The 21,850-nt window shown below is 54.2% G+C and overlaps 1 protein-coding gene across 1 annotated transcript in view; it reads left to right on the forward strand.

The window, feature by feature from the left end:
* ZCCHC24 (zinc finger CCHC-type containing 24) overlaps positions 1-21,850 on the forward strand; it is a 63,941-nt gene that overhangs the window by 37,473 nt on the left and 4,618 nt on the right. The window contains exon 3 of the mRNA XM_043476401.1: positions 14,248-14,412. Coding sequence (XP_043332336.1) covers positions 14,248-14,412 — 165 coding nt within the window. The remainder of the gene's footprint in view (positions 1-14,247; positions 14,413-21,850) is intronic.

Consider the following 21,850-nt stretch of genomic DNA (forward strand, 5'->3'; position numbering starts at 1 on the left):
CTGCAGGGCCCCAGTTCCTTTGCTTTCCTGAACAGTCGGGGGCCGGAGCCCCCGAGCAGCCAGGCCCCCTGCTCCCTCCATTGTTCCTCGTGATGGTTTCCAGATGCCGAGGAGTCACAGGTTTGGGGCTGGGCCAGGAGAGCAGGCCAGCCCTCCCCCAGCACCCCGCCACCACCTCCACCACCAGTCCCACTTTTAAAGAGATGGCTCTTCTCCTCACCCGAGGCTGTTGTACTGTTTTGTCTAGCAGCCTCACTGTCCTGCATCCAGACCAACTGCTGGGGTGAGGAGCCCTGGGCTCCATTCCCAGCTCTGAGCCTAACTTCCTGTATGGCTTGGGCTAGTTACTTGCCTTCTCTGTGCCTCTGTATTCTGGGCTGTAGAATGGGCATGAGGGAACGGGGAGGTATGGAAAAGAGAGTATCTGATCCATGCTCCTACTCTAACAGACCGTTATCAGAATCATCTAAAACAGCGGTTCCCAAAGTGGGTGCCTGGACCCACAGCGTCAGCATCACCTGGGAACTGGTAGAGATGCGGATTCTCAGGCGCAGCCCAGACCTGTGGATTCCAAAGCTCTAGGGATGGGCAGTGGCCAGTGTGGCCAGCCAGGTGGCTCTGACGCAGCTTGAGGTGAATAGCAACCTGTGCTCCAGAAATAAGAGCTGAGGCATCGGGAGTCAGAAAGATGGCACACAGACTTCGCAGCTCTGTGGTTTTGGAAATGAGCCTTGGTTTCCTGGTGAGGAAAGTGGATGGCTATTCCTACACTGTGCATGGTGGAGTTACTGTGCTCATTAAACGACAGATAACACACAGCCGGGTCAGCCCAGCTCCCACACACCTGAGCTCTTCTGGAACGGATGCTCCGCGAGGGCAGGTTCCACACCTGGCTCACACCCCCATCGGCACTTTAAAGGAGCAGGTTCAGAACCCTGGTGAAGGGGCATGTGCCTTCATAGGAGTGCAGTGGGCTCTGGTGCTGCCTGGATCTGGGCACAGAGGGCATGAGATGAGCTGCAGAAGGGGTTGAGACCAGAGTGGTGCCTGCAAGAGGAGTAGTCAAGGAAGGCTTCCAGGGGGAAGTGCAACTCCCCATGGGATTTTATTGGGAGACAAGGTATGCCAGTTAGTGGGACTGGTGTGCAGAGATGATGTGAGAATGAGCACCACCAGCCAGCCTCCTCCTCTAATGGGTACATATCCCTCCCCTCCCATCTCAGCATCTCTACCAGTTCCCAGGTGATGCTGACGCTGCGGGTCCAGGGACCCACTTTGGGAACCGCTGTTTTAGATGATTCTGATAACAGTCTATTAGAGTAGGAGCATGGATATTGAGTAGAGTAGAGTAGGAGCATGGATCAGATATTGTCTTTTCCATACCTCCCCACTCCCTCATGCCCATTCTACAGCTCAGGATACAGAGGCACAGAGAAGGCAAGTAACTGTTGCCTTCTTATAAGGATCAGGCTTATGTCATGTGGGGCCGCCCCAGAAGGTCGGTGCTGGAGACCATAGCTGTGTGCTGCCGTGGGAGTCAGCCAGACCTGAGTTTGGATCCCAGCTCTGCTGCTTCCTGGCTGTGTGATCCCAGGCAAATCTCCCAACTTGTCTGTGCCTTGGACTTCTCATCTGTAAAGGTTATAGTGAGGACGGAATGGCTGGTGGAGGTAACAGTGCACATGGCGGAGCTGTAAGGGTTTTACAGCTGGGCCCAGGGAGGAGGATGGACCATCTGAGGCCAGACAGTATGGCTCCATCATCCTGGCTGCTACAGAGCCCACTGCACTGAGCACCCTTGCTCTTGGAGACAGTGGGGGAGGGACAGTTTTGCAAACTTTTCCTGCCCCTGGGTGAAAAAGCAATGTCAGCTGCAGCCTGGACTGTGGGGGTGGCAAATAACTTGCTTCCTCCCTGTGACCACCTAGAAAAGTCACATAAGGGCAGCTCTTCCTCTGCCAGGCCCCACAACGGGAAGATTCGTGCCGTGGTCTGCTGCCCTGCAGTGAGCATGAGAGCTACACGTAGGCCTGTATGCACACAAGCACACGTGCATTTACGTGTACACGCGCCCTCCCCTCCACGACCCGTTCTCTGATTTTAATACCAGCCATCACCGTGGAACCACAGTAAAGACTGGCAGATGTCTGGGCTGGCTTCCAGGAACCTCTTTAACCCCTGCTCTGCCCAGTGACAGTTGTCACAGGTGACCCTGAAACCAGTCTGCAGCCACGTGGCCCTCACTCGGCCATGAGGGAATTGGATGACTGCCAGAAAGGCTGGGGTTGAAGGCCTGCCACTTACTTGCTTTGTGACCTTGGACAGGTGACTTAACCTCTCTGGGCCTCTGTTTCCTCATCTGGAAACAAGGTCATAACGAAGCCACCTACAAGCCAAGCGCATGGCCCGTGCCGGCACGCAGTTCCTCCCATGGCTGTCGCCATCTCCTAAGCATCTCAAGCTTAACACTCCCCTGACGAAAGTTCTCAGAGGTAGACAGCTCTCTTCTCTTTCTACCCCTCGTGATCAGGTCAGGAGGCGGAGACCCAGAGAGAGGAGCGATTGATGTTAGCACAGAGTCGAGGCTGGAAGTCAGGCCTGCAACTTCTCACCAGGCCGCCTGGGAGCCCCAGTCCTGGCTCCTGCCAGAGTGGCCCCGAACTGCTGACGTCAGCGTTTCATTGGCCAGGGCAGATCAGATTTCTTTTCTGGCGCTTGGCCACCCTCCACACCCTTCCCCCATTGCTATTTTGAGCTGAGTTCCCCTGTCCTCCCCTCCCAGGGCTGTGACCCTCACACCCAAAGCATCACTGTAGGTTGAGGCCATCACCTCTTACCCACATACCTTCCTGCCCCAGCACTGGTGCAGAGCCTCCCTCCAGCCAGGTGGAGCTGAGCTAGTTACAGCCACATCTAGCCAGGTCGCATGTGGCCAGACCTCACCAGGGATGGCCTCAGATGCAGACCAGGGCCAGACAATCTGTAGAGATGGTTCTGGTGTCCTGAGGTGGCCCTCCAGAGAGCTCAGCACAGCCCAGGAGGGGCGTCCTGGGAGGAGGCTTCTGCCTGCAGGACCCCCACCTGGACCCACACAGCTCACCCATCACCAGCACTGCCCACACCACTGTCCCCTCCAGCTGTTGATGTGGCCTGAGCCCCACCCAGGTGCTTTAAGAGCCCCTCGTGGTCCCAGCGCACTCAGAGACTACTGGGAAACTAGACGGAAGAAACGGCAGTTTTCAAAAAGTTCTTTAAATTCAGGATGAAATCTCTGGCATGCCAGATCATCCCTGGCATGCCAGAGGCCGGGTCAGGGCGGGACATGACCCGCAGCCAAGCGAGTGGTGCAGACCACAAAGTCCCCTGGGAGTTTGGGGAGCCAGGACTTCTCTGAGGGAGGCAGTAGAAGGGCTCTGTGCTAGGGCCCGGGCCTGGGACTCGAGTGGCGTGAACACCCCAAGGAGGGCAGTTAACCCTGTCTGGGAGGGGGGAGGCCAGACGGAGTGGCCTTGGAGTTTGGCCTTGAGTACAGGAGCATCCGCCAGGTGGAGAAAGTTTGGAGGGGCAGGGAATAGCAAGAGCAAAGGTGTGAGGGCAGAGGGGGCCAAATTATTTGCAGGAAATGATCTTGTTGTTGTTGTTGGAATAGAAGTTTGGTCGGAGGGAGCAGCAGTGACAAAGGTGAGGTCGGCTGGGCCAGATGGGGAAGAGTCTGAAAGTCTTGAGTGTTTTGCCTCCATCCTGCAGGTCCTGGGGGCTCCCAAGCCCGACATGGCCATTAAAGCACCTGAGGGCGACTCTGCCTGGCTGGACCCAGGTTGTGGCTACCGCAGGGGAGGGGCACAGTCCAAAGAAAGGGTTTGCCGGGCAAACGGACCACCCAAACAGGGATGCAAGAGGCTCTGGGAACCCGCTCAGGAGAACAAATGGTTTTCAGAGCTGCATCCAGCTCTCGGCCAACCACACAGTGGTTGCAGACCTTCTGTCCATCGCATCCACCCACCGGCGGCGGCGGCGGCAGGACGAGCAATGGCTGTCTCTGCAGTCACAGGAGGGGAGGAAAACCCAGGCCTTTTGCAATCGCTCTGATTCGGATGTTTTCCACCCCTCTGGACTGGCCGCCCTTCCCCTCCCGCCCCTGGGCTCTGATCCGTGTGGTTTTGCTAATGGAGGAAAGCCAGAAGCAGGAAACAGATAGCTTAGGGAGTGGCTGTTCATGTGATTACAAAGTCTCTGGTTTCCAAAAAGTTTTGCCTGAGAGCAAGTCCAATTGCCTGGCCTTGGGGTGGGATTTGGAGAGAGGGGTTCCTGTGGCAGGGAGGGTAGCTCTTCGGGGTGCAGTGCCCAGAGGCGTGGGGGCGGGGGTGTCAGGGGCCTCTGCACCGCTCTGGGTCCTGGAGGGTCTTCTTGGCCTCCGTCGGGGCGCCCATCCTGTATCTGTTTTCTCCCTCCCTTTCGGTTCGTTTCCCCCCTTTCTCTCTCCCCTTGCCTGTCACTCCTCACCCGCCGCCCTGTCTTCTCCATCTCCTGGCTCCCAGCCCACACCCCCTCCCCACCCCACTGCTGACTGCGCTCTGCCTCTGGCCTCTGCTCTCAGCCGCCCCCTTGTCTTCTCTGCTCCATCTCAGCCCTGTCCCTGTCTCCTCGCTCCCCTCGGTGCCCCCTCCCCAGGGTTTTCCTGAGACCTTTTCCTGGCACTGTGAAAGCGGCATTGTTCCCTTGCACTTTGACAAACCCCAGTGTTGTGGAATCGGGATGGCATTTTTGCGGTGGCTTTGGGCTGGGAACGGGGTGGGAGGGGTGGCGAGGAGGCTGGGCCTTCTGGGCTCCTGCTGGGCTGCGGCAGGAACCCAGAAAAGGGGAGGGGGCCTAGGGGAGGCGGCCAGGATGCCAGTGCTCAGACAAGGGGGCCCTTGAGGCTCCGGAGGAAACCCAGGGGGGCCTCTTGCAGTGTCCTTCCTCCCTCCCTGCCACCGCAGGGCCCAGCCCACCTGTCCCTCTGATCTCCTGCTTCCTCTGGGGCCTCCGCAGAGCCCGCAGCTGCCTCGACCAGGCTGCAGAGGCTGAGGAAGCCCTCCTGCCAGCCTCACTGGGCCGTGTGTGTGGACACGTGAGCGTGGGGGGTTTGGGAGGGTCACTTAAGCGGTGTCACAGAACACAGGGGAAAGAGAAGCGTGGGTACCGGCACTGCACAGGCTTAAGCTCAGATCCTGGCCCCACTGCTTCCTCTTTCTGTGACTCTGGGCACTGCCGCTCCCATCTGCAGCCTCAGTTTCCTCATCTGTCAGTAGGGCTCAGACTTATAGGGCTGTTGCATCGATTAGAGATCATTTCAGATGTCCTGCATTGGCCCCGTTGCCTGTCAGCTGGGAGGACTGGATGAAGAGTCGCCTCTGCCCGAGGACACGGGTCCGAGAGTGTTTCTGCGGGTGTGAGTCTGACTTGAGCCAGAGCCTGGAAGTGCTTGTCCGAGGGTGTCTGTGACTGGTGTAGGCCACGCTTGGTGAAAGGATCACACAGGGTCGACTCCTTTGGAAGGCCCCAGACTGTGCAAGCATTCCTCATCTGTCCTGTTTATTTCCATATTCCTGGAATGTTCCACAGCGCCTGGTGCAGAGCAGGTACTCAGTAAATGTTAGTTGAATGAATAATTGCAGTGGAAGCCAAGGCTTGGCACTCAGAGGTGGGGTCGTGGTCCTAGGAGGAGGCTTGTTCTCTCGTTTTCTCACAACCGTTTCAGGAGCAGCTATGCATGAGGTAGGAGGTGTAGCAGATCAGGTTTAAGTCTTGGCCTCACGGCTGTGGGGCCCTGCACAGGTTGCTTGGCCTCTCTGGGCCTCCATTTGCTCTCTCATAAAATGGAAGAGCTGTGGAGTGACAAGTTGGCAAGTGGCTGGCACATGGTGGGTGCTCATGAAATCTTGGCGTCCCAGCTCCTCTACGTCAGCCCCTTCACTTGGCAGATGAAGAAACTGAAGTTCCAAGTTGGGCCTGTGAGAGCCAGGGCTGAGCCCAGGCCTCTGATCATAGCCCCTGCTTCCTCCCCATGTGTCCAGGCTTGGGGAGAGTGCCCAGGGCAGGGGTGCCCCCATGGGCCTAAGGAAGAGGGGCTCAAGAGAAGAGGTTCCAGGAAAGGGGTGCTGCCTCCTCCAGGGAAGGCCCCCAGCCCTTAGAGAGGGTTCCCAGAACCCTCTTGGGCTTTCCAGGAAGAGTCAGCAAGACTGCACCAAGAGTCCTGGGCCCTTCCACCTCTGTGTCTTCATCTATGGAAAGGGCATCTCAGACCCAGGGCTCTTTTCCTCTCGACTCTGGGCCAGCACCACCGCAGCCGCCTGGCCGCAGAGAGCATACAGACAGGACAGAGAGCCAGCAAGGAGCCCATCTGATCCTTATTTCTTCCCCTGCTCCTCCCGACTCGGCCATTCCCTCTCAGCTGGATGCACTGTGGGGCCAGCCTAGTGCTCCCTGGCTGAGAGGGCCAGCATGCGTGGGGCTGTCCTGTGGGTCTCAAGAAGGAAAGTGAGCCTGCCCAGTGGATTGCAGCACACCAGGCCTCCCTGTCCCTCACTACCTCTCAGGGTTTGCTCAAGCTCATGTCCATTGAGTTGACAATGCCATCCAATCATCTCATCCTCTGTCGCCCCCTTCTCCTGCCCTCAATCTTTCCCAGCATTAGTGTCTTTTCGAATGAGTTGGCTCTTCACATTTGATGGCCAAAGTATTGGAGCTTCAACTTCAGCGTCAGTCCTTCCAATGAATGTTCAGGATTGATTTCCTTTAGGATTGACTGGTTTGATTTCCAGGCCAACCAAGGGACTCTCAAGAGTCTTCTCCAGTACCACAGTTGGAAAGCATCAATTCTTATTCTAGAGATGGGGAAACTGAGGCCCAGAGAGGAGAAGGGATGCCCGCAGGGGCCACCCAGCGTGCCAGGGCCCATGACAGTAGCAACCTTTTCCTGTTTCTTACTGTCCTGGCTGTGTGAGTTCTTCACCTTTGTGCCATCCTGGCACAGTGCAGGGCAATTGAGAGAGTGGGCTTGAGTCAGCCAGCCATCTGGGTTCAAGTCCAGCCTCCACCACCTGCTGGCAGTATAGCTTTGGGTGAGTTACTTCACCTCCTCGTGCCTGTGCTCTCATTCAAAACCTGGGACTAAGCATACTTGACTCACAGGTGATTGTACAAAGAGTGCCTGGCTCCTAAGAGACACCTAAGACTCACTCCTAAGAGTGAGTACAGCTATTAGTCTGTCCCAAAGCTCACCAGGGCACAGGATGCTCTGTTGGGCAGGCAGAGGTGGTGTGACCAGGGCTGGGCTGAGACCTTGCAGCTGGGGTCTGTAGCCGAAACCGTGATCCTGAGAGCACAGGCTGTGTGGGACAGAAGCCAGCGTGGAGTCTTCATGTGCAGGGCACAGCCTCAGGTCCTCATCACCCCAGCTCACTGCCTCCTCCCGAGCCAGGTTCCGTGAGATGCTCTCCTTCGAGCTACCAAAGGTGATGATGTCATCTCCCTGCAAAAAACTCAGTCTAAAAGAGGCCAAGAGGAAAACAAGCTTCACGCTGAAGCCTGACTCACTCCTGGTGGGACTTCAGGAAGCAGGGGCAGGGAAATTGATGGGCAGAGTAACCAGCCAGACTCATGTTACATGACAGGTGTGGACGCTTCTAGCTGTTCACAGAATTGAGGGAGCACATGGGATCGAGGGGGTGGGAAGCCCATACCATGGCTGAGGGCAGGGCAGCTCTGTGAACACACGTGTTCCAACAGACCCAGCAGCCAGAGGTTGACTGTTGCCCCACACCCAGGCCCAAGAGGACAAGTATGGACAGAGCTGCCATCTCCAGTTCACCACATTGGGAAAGTGCAGGGCGCCCCCTTGTGGGTAGGAGGGGCCTGCAATTCAGGGTCATCATTTTCTCTATCAAAATTATACCTACCTACTCGTTTGAGACAATTAATCAGAACAGAGCATCCTGTCTCATAGAGGCAACCTCTGAACATTTCTGACTGATTTCCTTCCTGCTCTCTTCTTGCACACATTTTTTTCTTTTTAAAGTTTTACTCTGGGAGCAATCTATATTTGATTGTTTATCCTGCTTTCTTATAAAATGTTTTCCCAAACCCTTTTTAAGAAATCCTCATAAATGTTTTAATGGTTTTGTTGTCATTTGTCCAATGGGTGTAACATCATTTAGGGAACCAGGGCATTTCTTTTTCCAACTTGTCACTGTCATAAACAGTGATGTGATGGTCATCTTTGAACTTCCTCTGTGGTCAGCACCTCTGATCTTTTATTTCCTTAGAATGGTCACCCAGATATAGATTTGCTGGGGGGAAGGAATGGGCATCTTTTCAAGTTTGAAACCTTACTGCCAAGTTGCAGTATGGAAATGCAGTAGGACATGTGCCTGTTCAGCCTCCACCCCCCATCAGTGTCTGAGTGTGTTCCCTTTCCACACCTGTCTGGTTGGCCTTCGCCAGCAGCAAGAGTTGGGAGGACTTCAGAGTTGAAGTGTCCTCAGAGCGACCCGGTCCCGCTGTCTGACCAGAGCAAAAGTCTCCTTGGCAGTGTCCCTGATAGTTGTTCACACAGTCACTGCTTGCATACCCCCCAATGACGGGGAGCTCACTACCTATTGTTCAGCCACACAGGAAATCTCATGGGCTATTGGAAGGAAAACACTGAGCCATCCCCAAGAAGTGCCCAGGTAGTGCCAGCATCATCTGCATCTCTCCCCAGGCTTCTGGCATGCCTGGATGACTCCCCACCCCTACCCCCTGCCCAGCTTTGCCCTGGCTGCTCCCTGGCACAAATTCTCCTTCCCACCTCCACTTCCACCATCTCTCATTTCCCAGGCTGCCCTCCATGTTGATTCTAGCCTGATCTGGAGGTCAGACGATCTGATCTCTCGTCTCAGCTCAGTCCCTGATTTGCTATGTGTCCTTGAGCAAGTCCCTTGGCTTCTTTGGTCCTTAAGGGGGGCCTGTCTGTGCTAAGAGGGCTGGCTCCTGAGCCCCACTGAGCTTTGCCTGGGCTCCTGGCACATGTGATCTCCCAGAGCGGAACGTGGCAGGGGCCCAGGTCAGGAGAGCCCAGTCAGTCTTGGCCTCCTTCCCAGCCGGGGTGGGTGGCAGCCCCTGCGAGGCTGTCAGCAGTCACTGCTCACACTGACGTTTATGAGCAGAGGCCATACCTTTCTGGGAGGAGAGGCGGGGGGAAGTGTTGGGGGTAGAGAAGCCTTTGTCCCATCCAAAACTCCTACTCCCTTTGGCCCTGCCCTCATCTGTAAGCACAGCCACAACAGGACTGAGCCCTTCCGGGAAGCGGCTGCTTTCTGCCCAGAGCTGCCTGCTGGCCTGCCTTCCCCTCCATCCCCTGCCTCCCTGCCCCTGCCGTACAGGTCATCTCTCCCCCTCTGACCCACAGGAGGGCAAAGCCACTGGACTAGGCTGAGCTGGAGGCCTGGGAGATTTCTCCTCCTGAGCGCAGGCCTCTGCTTCCTGGCACAAATTCTCCTTCCCAACCTCAGAGAGGTTGTATGATTGCACTTGGGAATGACAGACAGAAAGTGCAAGTTAACTGTAGGCTTGTGGAAAAGCCTGCTGAGCCTGACCTCCTGCCCTTGTACTCTGGAAACTCTTTGGCAAGTCCTTCCACATGGCTCAGTTTCACCATCTGTTAAGAGGGTCGATGATATTCCCTACCCCATAGAATTATGGGAAGAGTTAAATGGGAGCCTAACAGGCCATGGAGCCGTGAGCACAAAGCCTAGCACACACGTGGTGCTGTGTAAAAACCCGTTCTCTTCCTTCTTCTCTTTGTCCTCTCCACAGCATCCACAGAGCTTTCACAGCCTTTGTGTACTTTTCTTGGCACGCACTCTGAGGATTCCAGTAGGTGAAGACACCTAATGCTGTTCATCTTTTGCTTGCCCCCTCCCTGCTCAACCACAACTCGGGGATGGTGAGCCCAGCCTCTCCCTAGGCTTCCCTCTCATCTTTAGGACTTCCCTCTTACAGTTTATGCTCAGTAGTCTCAGCCCCTGTCTCCACATCACCTGGAATATACCTGCTCCTTCTCCCTGTACAAGGTCCAGAAGCAAATGCTACTGAAATCACTAATGGTTACTGAACACTTGCAATGTTCATCTGCTGAGCTAAGTCCTTCATCAGTATGAATGCATCAAATTCCCCCAATAGCCCTGGGGAAGCTGGCCCATTATCATCATCCCAGGTTTCTGCCTGCGGAAACCAAGGCACAGAGAGGTTGTATGATTTGCTGAAGGTCCCCCAGACAGTCACAGGTAGCGACAGAATATGCCATTGCTAGCATCTGGTCCTGAAATCTGAGATCTGAGCCACATCCTGTATGGTGGGGAGTCAGAGCTGGCCCTCCTGGTGCCTGGCCTGGGGACAGTCATGTGGGAATGGTGTGCTGGTCCGGCAGAAGCCCCTGTCCCTGGGGCCTGCCTGGCCGCTCACGGTCCCTGATGGAAGGCTCTGGAATGGCTGGTTTTCTAATTACACAGTGTGGCAATACTTCCCGACTCACCCCTTGCTCTTCTCTCATCTTTCTGCTTCTTCCTTTGGTGCACATGCAGTATCTTCTTTATTTGTGTAGCTTTCCTTCTTGTTCATTTCTGAAGCAGAGACTTTGGGGGGACTGCATTGTCAGTCCTGCCTCGATCCTCACCCTCTGCGCTGCTGAGTGCCCCGGGATACCTCGACTCCCACCTCTGACATCTTGACCCCTGCCCTTGGCCCCAGCTGTATGAGGTCAGGTGCCAGGTCCCATCAATCTCTGAACCAAGAGGCCTGCAGAACCACATCCCAGGGTGGGTCTGGCTGGTGATGGCCCCCACATTTCCCACTTCAACCAAGGAGTCTGGAATCCTACCACTGGTGCGGCACCCCATTCCTATCCCTGTTCTCCTGTGAAATGTAGGTGTCTTTCAAGGGCTTCCCTTGTGACTCGGGTGGTAGGAATCCGCCTGCAATGTGGGAGACCTGGGTTCAATTCCTGGGTTGGGAAGATCCCCTGGAGGAGGGAACGGTTACCCACTCCAGTATTCCTGCCTGGAGAATTCCATGAACAGAGCAGGCTACAGTCCATGGGTTTGCAAAAAATTGGACACAACTGAGCGACTTTCACTTTCACTTCTGGGCTTCCCTGATATCTCAGTTGGTGAAGAATCCACCTGCAATGCAGGAGACCCCGGTTTGATTCCTGGGTCGGGAAGATCTGCTGGAGAAGGGAAGAGATATCCACTCCAGTTATCTGGCCTGGAGAATTCCATGGACTGTATAGTCCATGAGGTCGCAAAGAGTCAGACACGACTGAGAAAGTTTCACTTTAAGAGCAAGGACCGCAAGACTGAGTTCATCTAGTCCCTGATTTCAGGATTATTGGAGAAGGGAGACTGTGGAAGTTGCGGGCACCAGGAACCAGGTAGAAAAGGTACCCCCAGAAGCGGTTAGAGGGCTCACTGCACTGTCCCTGTCTTGAGACCAGCACAACTCAAAGCGTCTTCAGAGTCATAATGTGTCCTTTCTACCGCACAGACTGGACCCTAGGCCTTGACCGCACGCGGAGCGCTCCTTCTGGCATAACTGGTCTCTCCCCTGAACCTGATCAGTGCTGAGGCCCTGCCTTGGAGCTCAGATGGAGTCTTCTCCCCAGGATATCACGGCTGCCAGGAAGGCCAGTAAGGATCCAAAAGACATAAGGCAGTGGGCCCAGAAGACCCGGGCAGTGTTGCTGTCACCTTCTAAGTTTAGATTTACACATTCAGCATGTATGGCCCTTTTTAGGATTTTGTCTGTAATTCTAGTAGGCTGTCACCAAATGGTGGTAATGGTGCCTGGGCAAAAAAGACATGATTACTGGAGGAAGAAGTTATTACTTTATATACCGCTATTGTTCTACATTAGCAAATAATAGTAACGAATACTCCTGTTTTATTTGCCAGACATTGTTCTAAGTGTTCTGCTTCACTTAATCCTCGGAACAGACTTTTCTGGTAGTTCCTATCACTAATCTTGTGAAGTAACTTGCCCAGGATTACAACCAGGGTTTGGATCCAGAGTCTGTGTTCTTGACCTTTTTGCACTACTTTGGACACAAACAAATACCCAGGGAAACATTACTATGGAAGCAGACTGTCTCATAGCACAGTACTTCTTTTTTTTTAAATATTTCTTTCTTTTGTTTGTTTGGCAGCGTCGGTCTCAGCTGCGGCACGCAGGATCCTCGTTGCATCGTGTGGATCCTTCTAGCTGCCGTACACAAGCTCTCTAGCTGTGCTGTGCTGGCTCCAGAGGGTGGGCCCAGCCATTGCAGCCTGCAGGCCCAGCTGCCTGCGGCACATGAGATCCCAGTTCCCCAGCCAGGGATCGAACCTGCGTTCCCTGTGTTGAACCTGTGTCTCTTGCTTGGCAGGCAGACTCTTTACAACTGAGCCACCTGAGAAGCCCTAATGGGTTATTATTTGGCACCAAAAAGGAATGAAGTCCTGATACATGCTGTAATGTGGATGAACGTCACAGCGAGTGAGAGAAGCCAGACAGAGGGCGATTATTGTATGATCTACTTACCTGAGATGTCAAGAATGGAACCCCATAGAGAGAAAGTTAAATCAGTGGTTTTCTGGGCCTAGGTGGGATGAGGAAGTGGGGGCTGGACGATGAGTCAATGAATGCAGAGTTTCTGTGGGGGAGTAACAAATAATGTTCTAAAATTAGACTGTAGTGATGGTTGTAGAACTCAGTGAATATACCTAAACCCACTGAACTGTACACATTAAATGGGTGAAATATTAGCTATATAAATAGTATCTCAGTAAAAATGCTTTAAAAAAAAAAACCATGTAGGAGAGAGCTAGTTTCTTTAATATATAAAGTACGGTTGCAAACTAACAAGAAAAATATCAAACCCCAGCAGAAAAAGAAATCACAAAGGAAACACAAATGATTCTTAAATGCAAAAATTCTCTCTTTTTTGTAGTACATATCATATAAGTCAAAGCTACTCTGAGAAGTCTACCTCCTAGATTAGCAATGATGAAAGCTATTGATGAAGAGTTGGAATGTTAAGTTGATAAAACTGCAGCTGGGGGTGGGGAGAGGAAGCTAATGGTAACTGTCATCTTTAAAAATGAAAAGTGCACATACCCATATACCCAGCAATTTCACTTTTATGAACTTATTGGGCAAATGTACTCTCATATGTGCAAAATTATATATACACACATGGAAATGTTAGTTGCTCAGTTGTGTCCAACTCTTTGTGACCCCATGGTCTGTCCATGGAATTGAATTCTCCAGGCAGGAATAATGGAGTGGGTTGCCATTCCTTTCTCCAGGGGATTTTCCTAGCCCAGGGATTGAACCTGGGTCTCCTGCGTTGCAGGCAGATTCTTTACCATCTCCACACATACATTTATATATGCAAAGTTATTCATTGCAGCACTGCTTGTAATAGAAGAGTAGAAACAATCTAGACAGTTGTAGCAGTGATAAGAAAGCACTATAAAACTTGCCCAGAGTTGACAACACAATACAGTAGCTCTGTTTGTACTGATTGATCTGGGGGAAATATTTTATATATATATATATATATATATGTCGGATTATTATTAAGTGAGAAAGGGAAGATGCAGAACCAAGTGTATAATCTGTCTCCGTATGAGTGAGGGAAAAGAAAGAATGTGCATACATATGTATGTGCTGTATGCATTTGAAAATGGAGAGCCCATCTTTGGGGTGGTCTGAACGAAATTAACATAGCTGCCAAGTAAGGGAGCAGGTGGCTGGGAGCAGGGCTGAGGGGAGACACACTTTCACTGCTTTCGAGGTTGTGTTTTGCCTACGTTGCCCCTTCAGTAACCATTTAAACCACACCACTCTGGGCCATGTGTCGGTAGGTCATGTGACTGCCAGCCGCCCCTTCATGACAGCGGTGTTAAAGGTGTAATTCCTCGCCACCAGCAAGTACTTTCTTCCTTCACTCTAAAAACCCACCACCAGCTCCGTCCTTCATTCCCATGTGAGTCTCCCAGCCTTGGGATTCCCACGTGTGCTCTGGGGTGACTGGTGTCCTCTGGACCTGGGACAAAAGGTGTCCCCGTGTCCGCACCTGGGGACGCAGGGCATGGAGGCTGAAGGGAGAGGCCGTGGGGACCTGGGGGGGGGCATTATTGTGGCCTGGTGGACCCCAATCCCTTGTGTTTGCTTCCTGTCCTCTAGGCACGCCCCAAAGGCGAGGGTCTGACCCCGTACCAGGGCAAAAAGCGCTGCTTCGGCGAGTACAAGTGTCCCAAGTGCAAGAGAAAATGGATGAGCGGCAACTCCTGGGCCAACATGGGGCAGGAGTGCATCAAGTGCCACATTAACGTGTACCCGCACAAGCAGGTGAGGGGCGGGGTGCAGGGAGCCGGGGGTAGTGGGGAGCAGGGGCGTGTTCGGAGCAGGAGGAGGGGCAGGGGAGCAGTGGGGTGTACTCAAGGGCCTTCATCTGGAACAGATAGGGGAGGGTTACCTTTTCCCTTACTGAGCCCCAGCTTGCTCCTTCATACGATGGGGATGAGACCACATCTATCCAAGTGAGCCCTGTCCTTTGCTTGTCTCATCGGAAACTGGTGAGGGGGCTGGAGAGAGGTTGGTCCTATTTTCCCAGTCAGGGAAGGAGGATAAAGGGGCAACTGTACCAAGACCCTGAGACCACAGACCGCAGTGAATTTTGAAAGTAATGACCTGGGGGTGTGACCGTGACACAAAGAGGTTTGAGGGGGCAGCAGAATGCTGTAGAGAAGCGCACTTCATTGGTTCATTTGCCCAGTTGGCGCCTGTACGCAAAGCAGCTGCTGGGTGCCTGGGACTGTGCAACAGGGCTGGTGGCCAAGGGCCTGCCTGCCCTGCTGGGGGGCGGGGGTGACCGGGATTATCCCAGGGAGGCCCCACTCACTGCAGGCTGCAGAGAGGAGGCGGCATTTACTCTGGGACCTAAAGGAGGGAAGAAAGCCAAACCTGTCACAAGAGGGTGGATAGCCATCCCGGGAAGAGGGCAGAGCAGGTGCAAATGCCCTGAGGCTGTTGGACTTGGGATACTCAAGGCTCAGAGCTCAGTGAAGGAGCAGAGGGTGGAGTGGGAGGAATAGGAGGGCTAATGGGACAGTCCCCAGAGGAATTTGGGGGGCCTCACAGGGGAACACCAAGAAACAGCTTCATTTACAGGTGCTTACTCCGGTTATGTGTAGAGATTGGTCTAGAAGGTCTGGGAGACGTGAGGAGACCTGTAGGAAAGCCATGGCAATAGTGCCAGGCAAGCCATAGGAAGTCTGTGGGTCTGTACCTGGGTCTGACACAGAGCATCACGGGACTGGATGTGGATGGTGAGGTGGGGCCAGGAATCCAGGAGAACCGTCGCACCCTGGCTTGAGCTCCTGAGTGGATAGAGTTGGTCATGACCATGGTGGGCAGTCTGGGCTGGGGGCAGTTTGGAGTGGGACATAGGTGTTCTAGATAAAGGCAAGAGACCTCTGTTACATGTTACATTTGAGATGTTCCTGAAAATCCAGGTCAAGATGTCAAGAAGGCAGTTGGGTTTGTTTTTCTGAAGTTCATGTAAGAACTCAAGGTGGTTTACCCATAATTGGGTACCATTGGCCTAAAGGTATTTAGGGAATGATGAGACTTCCTGCAGAATGTGGACAAGGTAGAGAAGGGATTCCCCAGACCATGTGTTGTGGAGTCCCAGCATTCAGAGGTCAGATGAAGGAGAAGCATCCAGTGAGGAAGACCACAAAGCAGGGAGTCCCCGAGATGGGAGGGAGTGCCCTTCCAGGGCTCAGGTGCTGGCTGCTGCTGAGCTGGCATGACCACGGAGAAGGGCCCCTGTGGTTTGGTAACAAGGAGATGGTCCCGAAGCTTTGAGTGTGGAATCACTTTTACCTGGAAGATTTTTTGAGCGGCAACCCAGGTCTGAGAACCACTGAAGCCAATGCCCTGCAGGTCAGGCATAAGTGGCATGAAGATATGAATTCACAAGGGGATCTGTTGGCCAGGGTGGTAGCCCTGCTGGCTGAGGTTCCCTGGGCCAGGCTGCAGAGGAAATACCTTCACTGTCCACTTTTTCAAAGGGCATTGATTGTGGACAAAAGCAGAGAAATGGGACCCTAGCTGGAGTAGAGACAGGCCATTGAGATGGATGTTATAAGGTGAGAGAGCCTGGAGCATGTTATGGGTAAATGAAGATGGCCCAGAAGAAAGTAAAAGGCTGGTGATACCAGGACAAGAGGCATGCCTTATGGTCAGCCCAAGAGGGAGGGAGGTGGGGGATGACTGGGGAGGGACATGGAGCAAAGAAGGGGGCCTTCACTTCCAAGACTTCTGTCTTCTCAGTGAAATGGTATGCGAAGTTTTCAGCTAAAAGCCAGGGTGAGGAGGGGTATGGTGGGCTTGCTGAAGGATGAGGGAGGAAGCAGTTCTACCAGGGAAACATAACCAGACTGGCCAGCAGCGTCCAAGCCCAGGGGAGCTTCGAGAATTTAAGTGTCACCAAAGCCGTCAGCTCAGTTCTGCACCTTGCCCAGCAGTGTTCACTACATGCAGGCGCGGGCCAGAGACAGTGCAGGGGCTCAGGGCCGAGGTGTGCCAGGAGAGTGTTTCAGAGGGAAGAAGGCCGAGTTTGGGGCATATTTGGAAAAGTGTGATGTTGGAAATGCCTGGTCCAGGGATATCAGCTAGTTGGTCAGGAAACGAAGCCAGAGGAGCCCTGATGGAGAGGTGGGGCCAAGACTAGGTTCAGGGGAGGAGCTGAGAGCTGCCACGAGAGCGGGTTTCTGAAGACCAAGTCCAGGGTGTGGCCAAGGGCTGGTGGGAGAGAAGGTTAGGGTTGGTGAGGGAGTCCGGGTACTGAGGAGCTGGGGGTAGGGCGAGTCTTCCCTGAGGATGGCAGGAGCAGGCGGTGGAGGAGGGCATAGGGAAAGGGAAGCCGGAGGGTGGGGAAGAATCCCCTGAGGCAGTGGTGTCAGGCTTGAGCTCTCAAGGGGCCGTGGAGGGTTGGCAGACCAAGGGGACTGGACTGGGGTGGGAGTGGCAGAGAGCGGGGTGCCCTTCTGGTGAGGGAAGAGTATGTGCAAAGTGGAGAGGACAGGACCGAGCAGAGCCCGGAGGAGTCGAGGAGGGAAGCAGAGCTCGGAGGGAAGGGCTGGCTCAGAGACTGTGACCCAGAATTTGGTCTTTGTCCTACTAGGAGGTCTGGGAGTTGTCCAGGCGAGCTCTCGTGGCTGAACTATTCTGTGATTTTATGACTCTTGGGCAGGCCTCTGTGGTCTCTGTGTGCTGGCTCTGTCCCCCAGGGTGTCCATGGTTGCCAGCACCCACCCTGTGGCTCCCAGGAAATAGATAGGAAGCTGGCCACACAGCCCAGCAGATGAGGGGCTCCTTAGCGCAGGGGCCTGGTCCACAGCCTGATGACACCGAGGGAGACACCGAGGCCCTGGAGCGCCAACACAGGCTTGGTGACCCGGTGGCTGGGGCGCAGGACGTGTGGCATGCACATGTGTGTGGAGCACATCAAGGATGGGGCTGAAGGTGAGCAGGGTAAAGAATCCTCAGCATCCAGGCTCCTGAGGTCTTCCTGGCAATTCCTGAGCAGGTCTGGGACCCCAGTCCAAAAGCACCTCCCTTAATGTCCGACCATCAGCACATGTGCCCAGGGCCCTGGGCCATGGCCAGTGCTATCAGAAGGATTCCTTTTTTCCCTCTCTGGACACACTCCACTGAGGACTGCTTGACTGGTCTGTGTAGGTTCTAAAGGAAGACCAAGGTCAGGGTGCTGCCAGGCCTTCCAGGAGCTTCCTCTCCAACCCAAGGGATGGGATTCCATCAGGCAGGGCTACCTACTGGCATTCAGAGAATTCCTGGCCTGAATCACGGGTGTGGCCACGCTCTGAGCCATTTGCTGAGCGCCTGTACACCCATCATGTGTGCTCTGCCCGCAGACCAGGTGCCTGTTCATCCCGCTTCACTGGGAGTGAACCTGCAACCTTGAGGAGTCATATGGCCTTTCCAAGGTCCCCACATAGACGTGGGGCCTTGGAATTGAGTTTGCACCTGTCTTTGGAGCCTGGTCCCGAGGCCAGGCAGGCCTCTGTGTCCTAGCACTGCCCTTCTAGAACTGGGTGGGCTGGAGCACACCACTGGGCTCCCAGCACAGGAGGGAGGAGGCCAGGCTGCAGGTGACTCAGCCTGACTCAGCCACTGGAGACTCGGGAAGATCTTGACCTCAGTGAGCAGTGGCCAGGCACTCCTCTGCGTGTTTTATACCCTTTATCCTCTCAGCCATCCCAGGAGGTCAGCTCTGTTGTCTCCCCTTCTTACAGAGGAGGAAACTGAGGCAAAGGGCATAAGTGACTTACCCAAGCTCAGTAGAGAAGCTGAAACTCATGAAGGGTGGGGCTAAAGAGAACACTGCAGGAGACAGATGGAGGGGAGGGGTGGGGGAGCAGCAAGTGCAGGTCAGGCTGGCTGGCTGGGGCAGGAGTTGGGAACAGGCCAGTTCCTGCCAGAACTCAGATGTATGGTGCTTGAGTCTGTGCTGGCCGTCTGGGAGGCTCAGTCCTGATGACTCTCATGGCCCGTGATCAAAGCAGAGGGGTCCGGTCCATGCACCCAAGTCCACTGGGGCCCAACTCCCTGCAGTGGCTCCAGCCTCCTTGACCCTGCCCCTGTATCGCCTTAGCACCCCTTCCAAGAGGCCAGAGCTGTACCGCCATCCCCCAGGCTGGCAGCAGCCTCATGTGCTTCATTGTCTCCATCCTGAAAGCTCAGTGCAAGCATCGCCTCCCTGATCATCGCCTCCAGACCCGGAGTCTCTGGACCAAATGCAGAAGAATCTTCTGAGCGCGTGTGGCTCTGCTCTTCCCTCTCCCAGTCATTCTGTGCTTGTTAGTTGAGCCCCTACTGTGTGAAACAGGGAGACTGAGACCCAGAGAGAAGAAGGGACTTAAACGAGGTCATTCAGCCAGTCAAGGGAGCCTGGGACCCCGATCTGCCCCTGCTTTACCCCTCAATCTCCTGTCACAGGGCTCTTCTCCCTCAGGGAAGTGGCAAGCTGGGGGCAGGACAGAGGGGGTGATGGCCCTGCCAGGCCCCACAGCAGTCAGGAGCCTTTGAAGAGCCGAGAGGAGGGGCTCGGCGCATCTGTCCCCCCAGACTCCCCCCGCCCCCTGCAGTGGAGAGGGGCTGCTTTATTTCTCCCGCTCCCTGCGCTCTGACCTGTCGGCATCCATCTCTTGAGAACTCTCCACTTCCCCTCTCCCTGTTCCCCACTACATCTGTTTCCCGTCAGACTCCAGCTGTGGCTTCCCCCTGCCAGCCCTGCCCTCCAGGAGAAGAAAACAAGAATGGGCTTTGCCTCCCTGCGGGGGGTGGGGGTGGCCCTGGGGTGATCAGTCCCAGCTGCTGACTGTTTTCGCTCTGCAGAGGGCAGTCGCCTTGACAGCTTCCCCACCTCCTCCACCCAGCGCCAGGGCAGGGCTGAGCCAGGACCCATGGAGGGAAGGGGCACTGACAGGTCATAGCCAAGGAGCGGGAATGGCCAGGATGTTGCAAGTGCGTTTCCCCAGGGGTTCAGCTCGTTCCCTGTTCCCAGCCTGCCCCTTCTACATAGCAACAGCAATGGTGCATGATATTAATACTAATAGACAGTTTGCTCTTTAGGTACTAGGCACTGTTCTAGTAACCTTGCATGTATTAATATATTTACTCTTCACAACAATCCCATCAAGTAGGTACCCTTATTAGCCTATTGTATAGATGAGATAGGGGACTTCCTGGTGGCTCAGTGGTAAAGAACCCGTCTGCCAATGCAGGAGATGTGGGTTCAGTCCCTGGGTCAGGACGATCCCCTGGAGAAGGAAATGGCGACCCACTCCAGTATTCTTGCCTGGGAAATCCCGTGGACAGAAGAGCCTGGTGGGCTACAGTCCATGGGGTCACAAAAGAATCAGACAGGACTTAGAGATTAAACAGCAGAAATAGAGGGGAAAAGTTGAGGCAAGAGAGGTTAAGTGACTTGTGAGAGGTCACACAGCTCATAGGTAGCGTGAGCCCAATTCTGACATGAAGGCAAACTTTTTCTCCTCTCCCCTGGACAGGAAAGCTGGTCATCTAAAAGCTTCTTGAGGTGAGGCCAAGGGTCCTGCCCTGTTTCTATGTCTTCCCAATGTGGCTGTAGGCCTGGAAGCACGGAGATGACTCTTTATGACCCTACATCAGAATCCTGCCCACCCACAGTCCGTCACCCCCCAGGGCCCTCTGACCTGTCCGCTCCCCACCTGCTGCAGTGTCAGCTGCAGGCCAGGCACTGCATAATTACGCAGACAAGTTGGTGTACTCTTTTTGAGCAGTCTGCAGCCTGCCCGGGGGCAGCTCTCACACTCAGCTTCCCTCCAGGACCATCCCGGGTCCTGGTCACGGGCACCAAGGCTCCCTGGGCCCACACCAGCCTGCAGTTCCTGCTCCTCTCCTTGGCATGTGGCTGCCATCTGGCTCTGACCAGCTCCCTTTGAGTCCCCTCCAAGTCCTGCACAGGGGACCTTGCTACAGGTAGGGGTTCTGGGCTGGGGCTACTGCTGCCAGCCAAGAAAACGTCTGCTTAATAGTCTCCATATGTTTTCCAGAGAAACAAGCTAGCTTTTGAGAATACCAGAGGGAGCAGGGAAGCCCCCTGTGTAACAGAAATGTGCTTGTACATGCTGAACACCCCTCAATTTACAAACATCTAGATGCCTGACTCCTCCCTGTAAACAGGCTGTAAAAATGGTCCACTTAACAGATGTGGAAACTGAGGTTCTATGGGGTCACACTGTGAGTGATCAGCATCAGAGGTCTGACAAGTCACCTCCTTTCTCTGGACCTCAGTCTTCCATAAACAAGGCAGGCACTGTGCCAGGCCCTGGGGTGCGGGATGAATCAGAACACTGGCTGCTGACCTCACAGAGCTAACCTCAAGCCTGAAATGCCATGACCCCACCCAGGTTAAACTCTATTTTTAAATTTACTTTTAATTGGAGGATAGTTGCTTTACACGGAGAAGGCAATGGCACCCCACTCCAGTACTCTTGCCTGGAAAATCCCATGGACGGAGGAGCCTGGTTGGCTGCAGTCCGTGGGGTCGCACAGAGTCGGACACGACTGAGCGACTTAGCAGCAGCAGCAGCAGTTGCTTTACAATGTGCAACAGCATGGCTCAGCTATGTGTATACAACTATCCCCTCCCTCTTGAGCCCCCCTCCTGTCCCTCTCCTCTAGGTCATCACAGAGCACTGAGCTGAGCTTCATGTGCTAGACAGCAGCTTCTCGCTAGCTATCTATTTTACACACGGGCGTGTATATATGTCAGTGCTACTCTCAGTTCATCCTGCCCTGCTGTGTTCACAAGTCCGTTCTCTATATCTGCATCTCTATTCCTGCCCTGCAAATAGGTGCGTTTTCCTAGATTCCATATATATGTGTTAATATGTGATACTTGTTTTTCTCTTTCTGACTTACTTCACTTTGTATAACAGGCTTTAGGTTCATCCACCTCACTTCAGCTGACTCAGATTCATTCCTTTTCATGGCTGAACTCTTGAGTCTTTTTCCTTTTTTTTTTTACCACACCACATGGTTTGCAGGATCTTAATTCCCCGACCAGACATTGACCCTGAGCCCCCACAGGGAAAGTGTCGAGTCCTAACCCCTGGACCACCAGAGAATGCCCTAAACTCCCCTTGAGTCTTGAGGCCACAGGAGCAGGTGTGGGGGTGACAAGTGGCCTGGGAAGAAGCAGTGTGTGCTGGGA

Source organism: Cervus canadensis, chromosome 8 (genome assembly GCF_019320065.1).
Source record: "Cervus canadensis isolate Bull #8, Minnesota chromosome 8, ASM1932006v1, whole genome shotgun sequence".
In the NCBI taxonomy this organism is placed as follows: domain Eukaryota; kingdom Metazoa; phylum Chordata; class Mammalia; order Artiodactyla; family Cervidae; genus Cervus; species Cervus canadensis.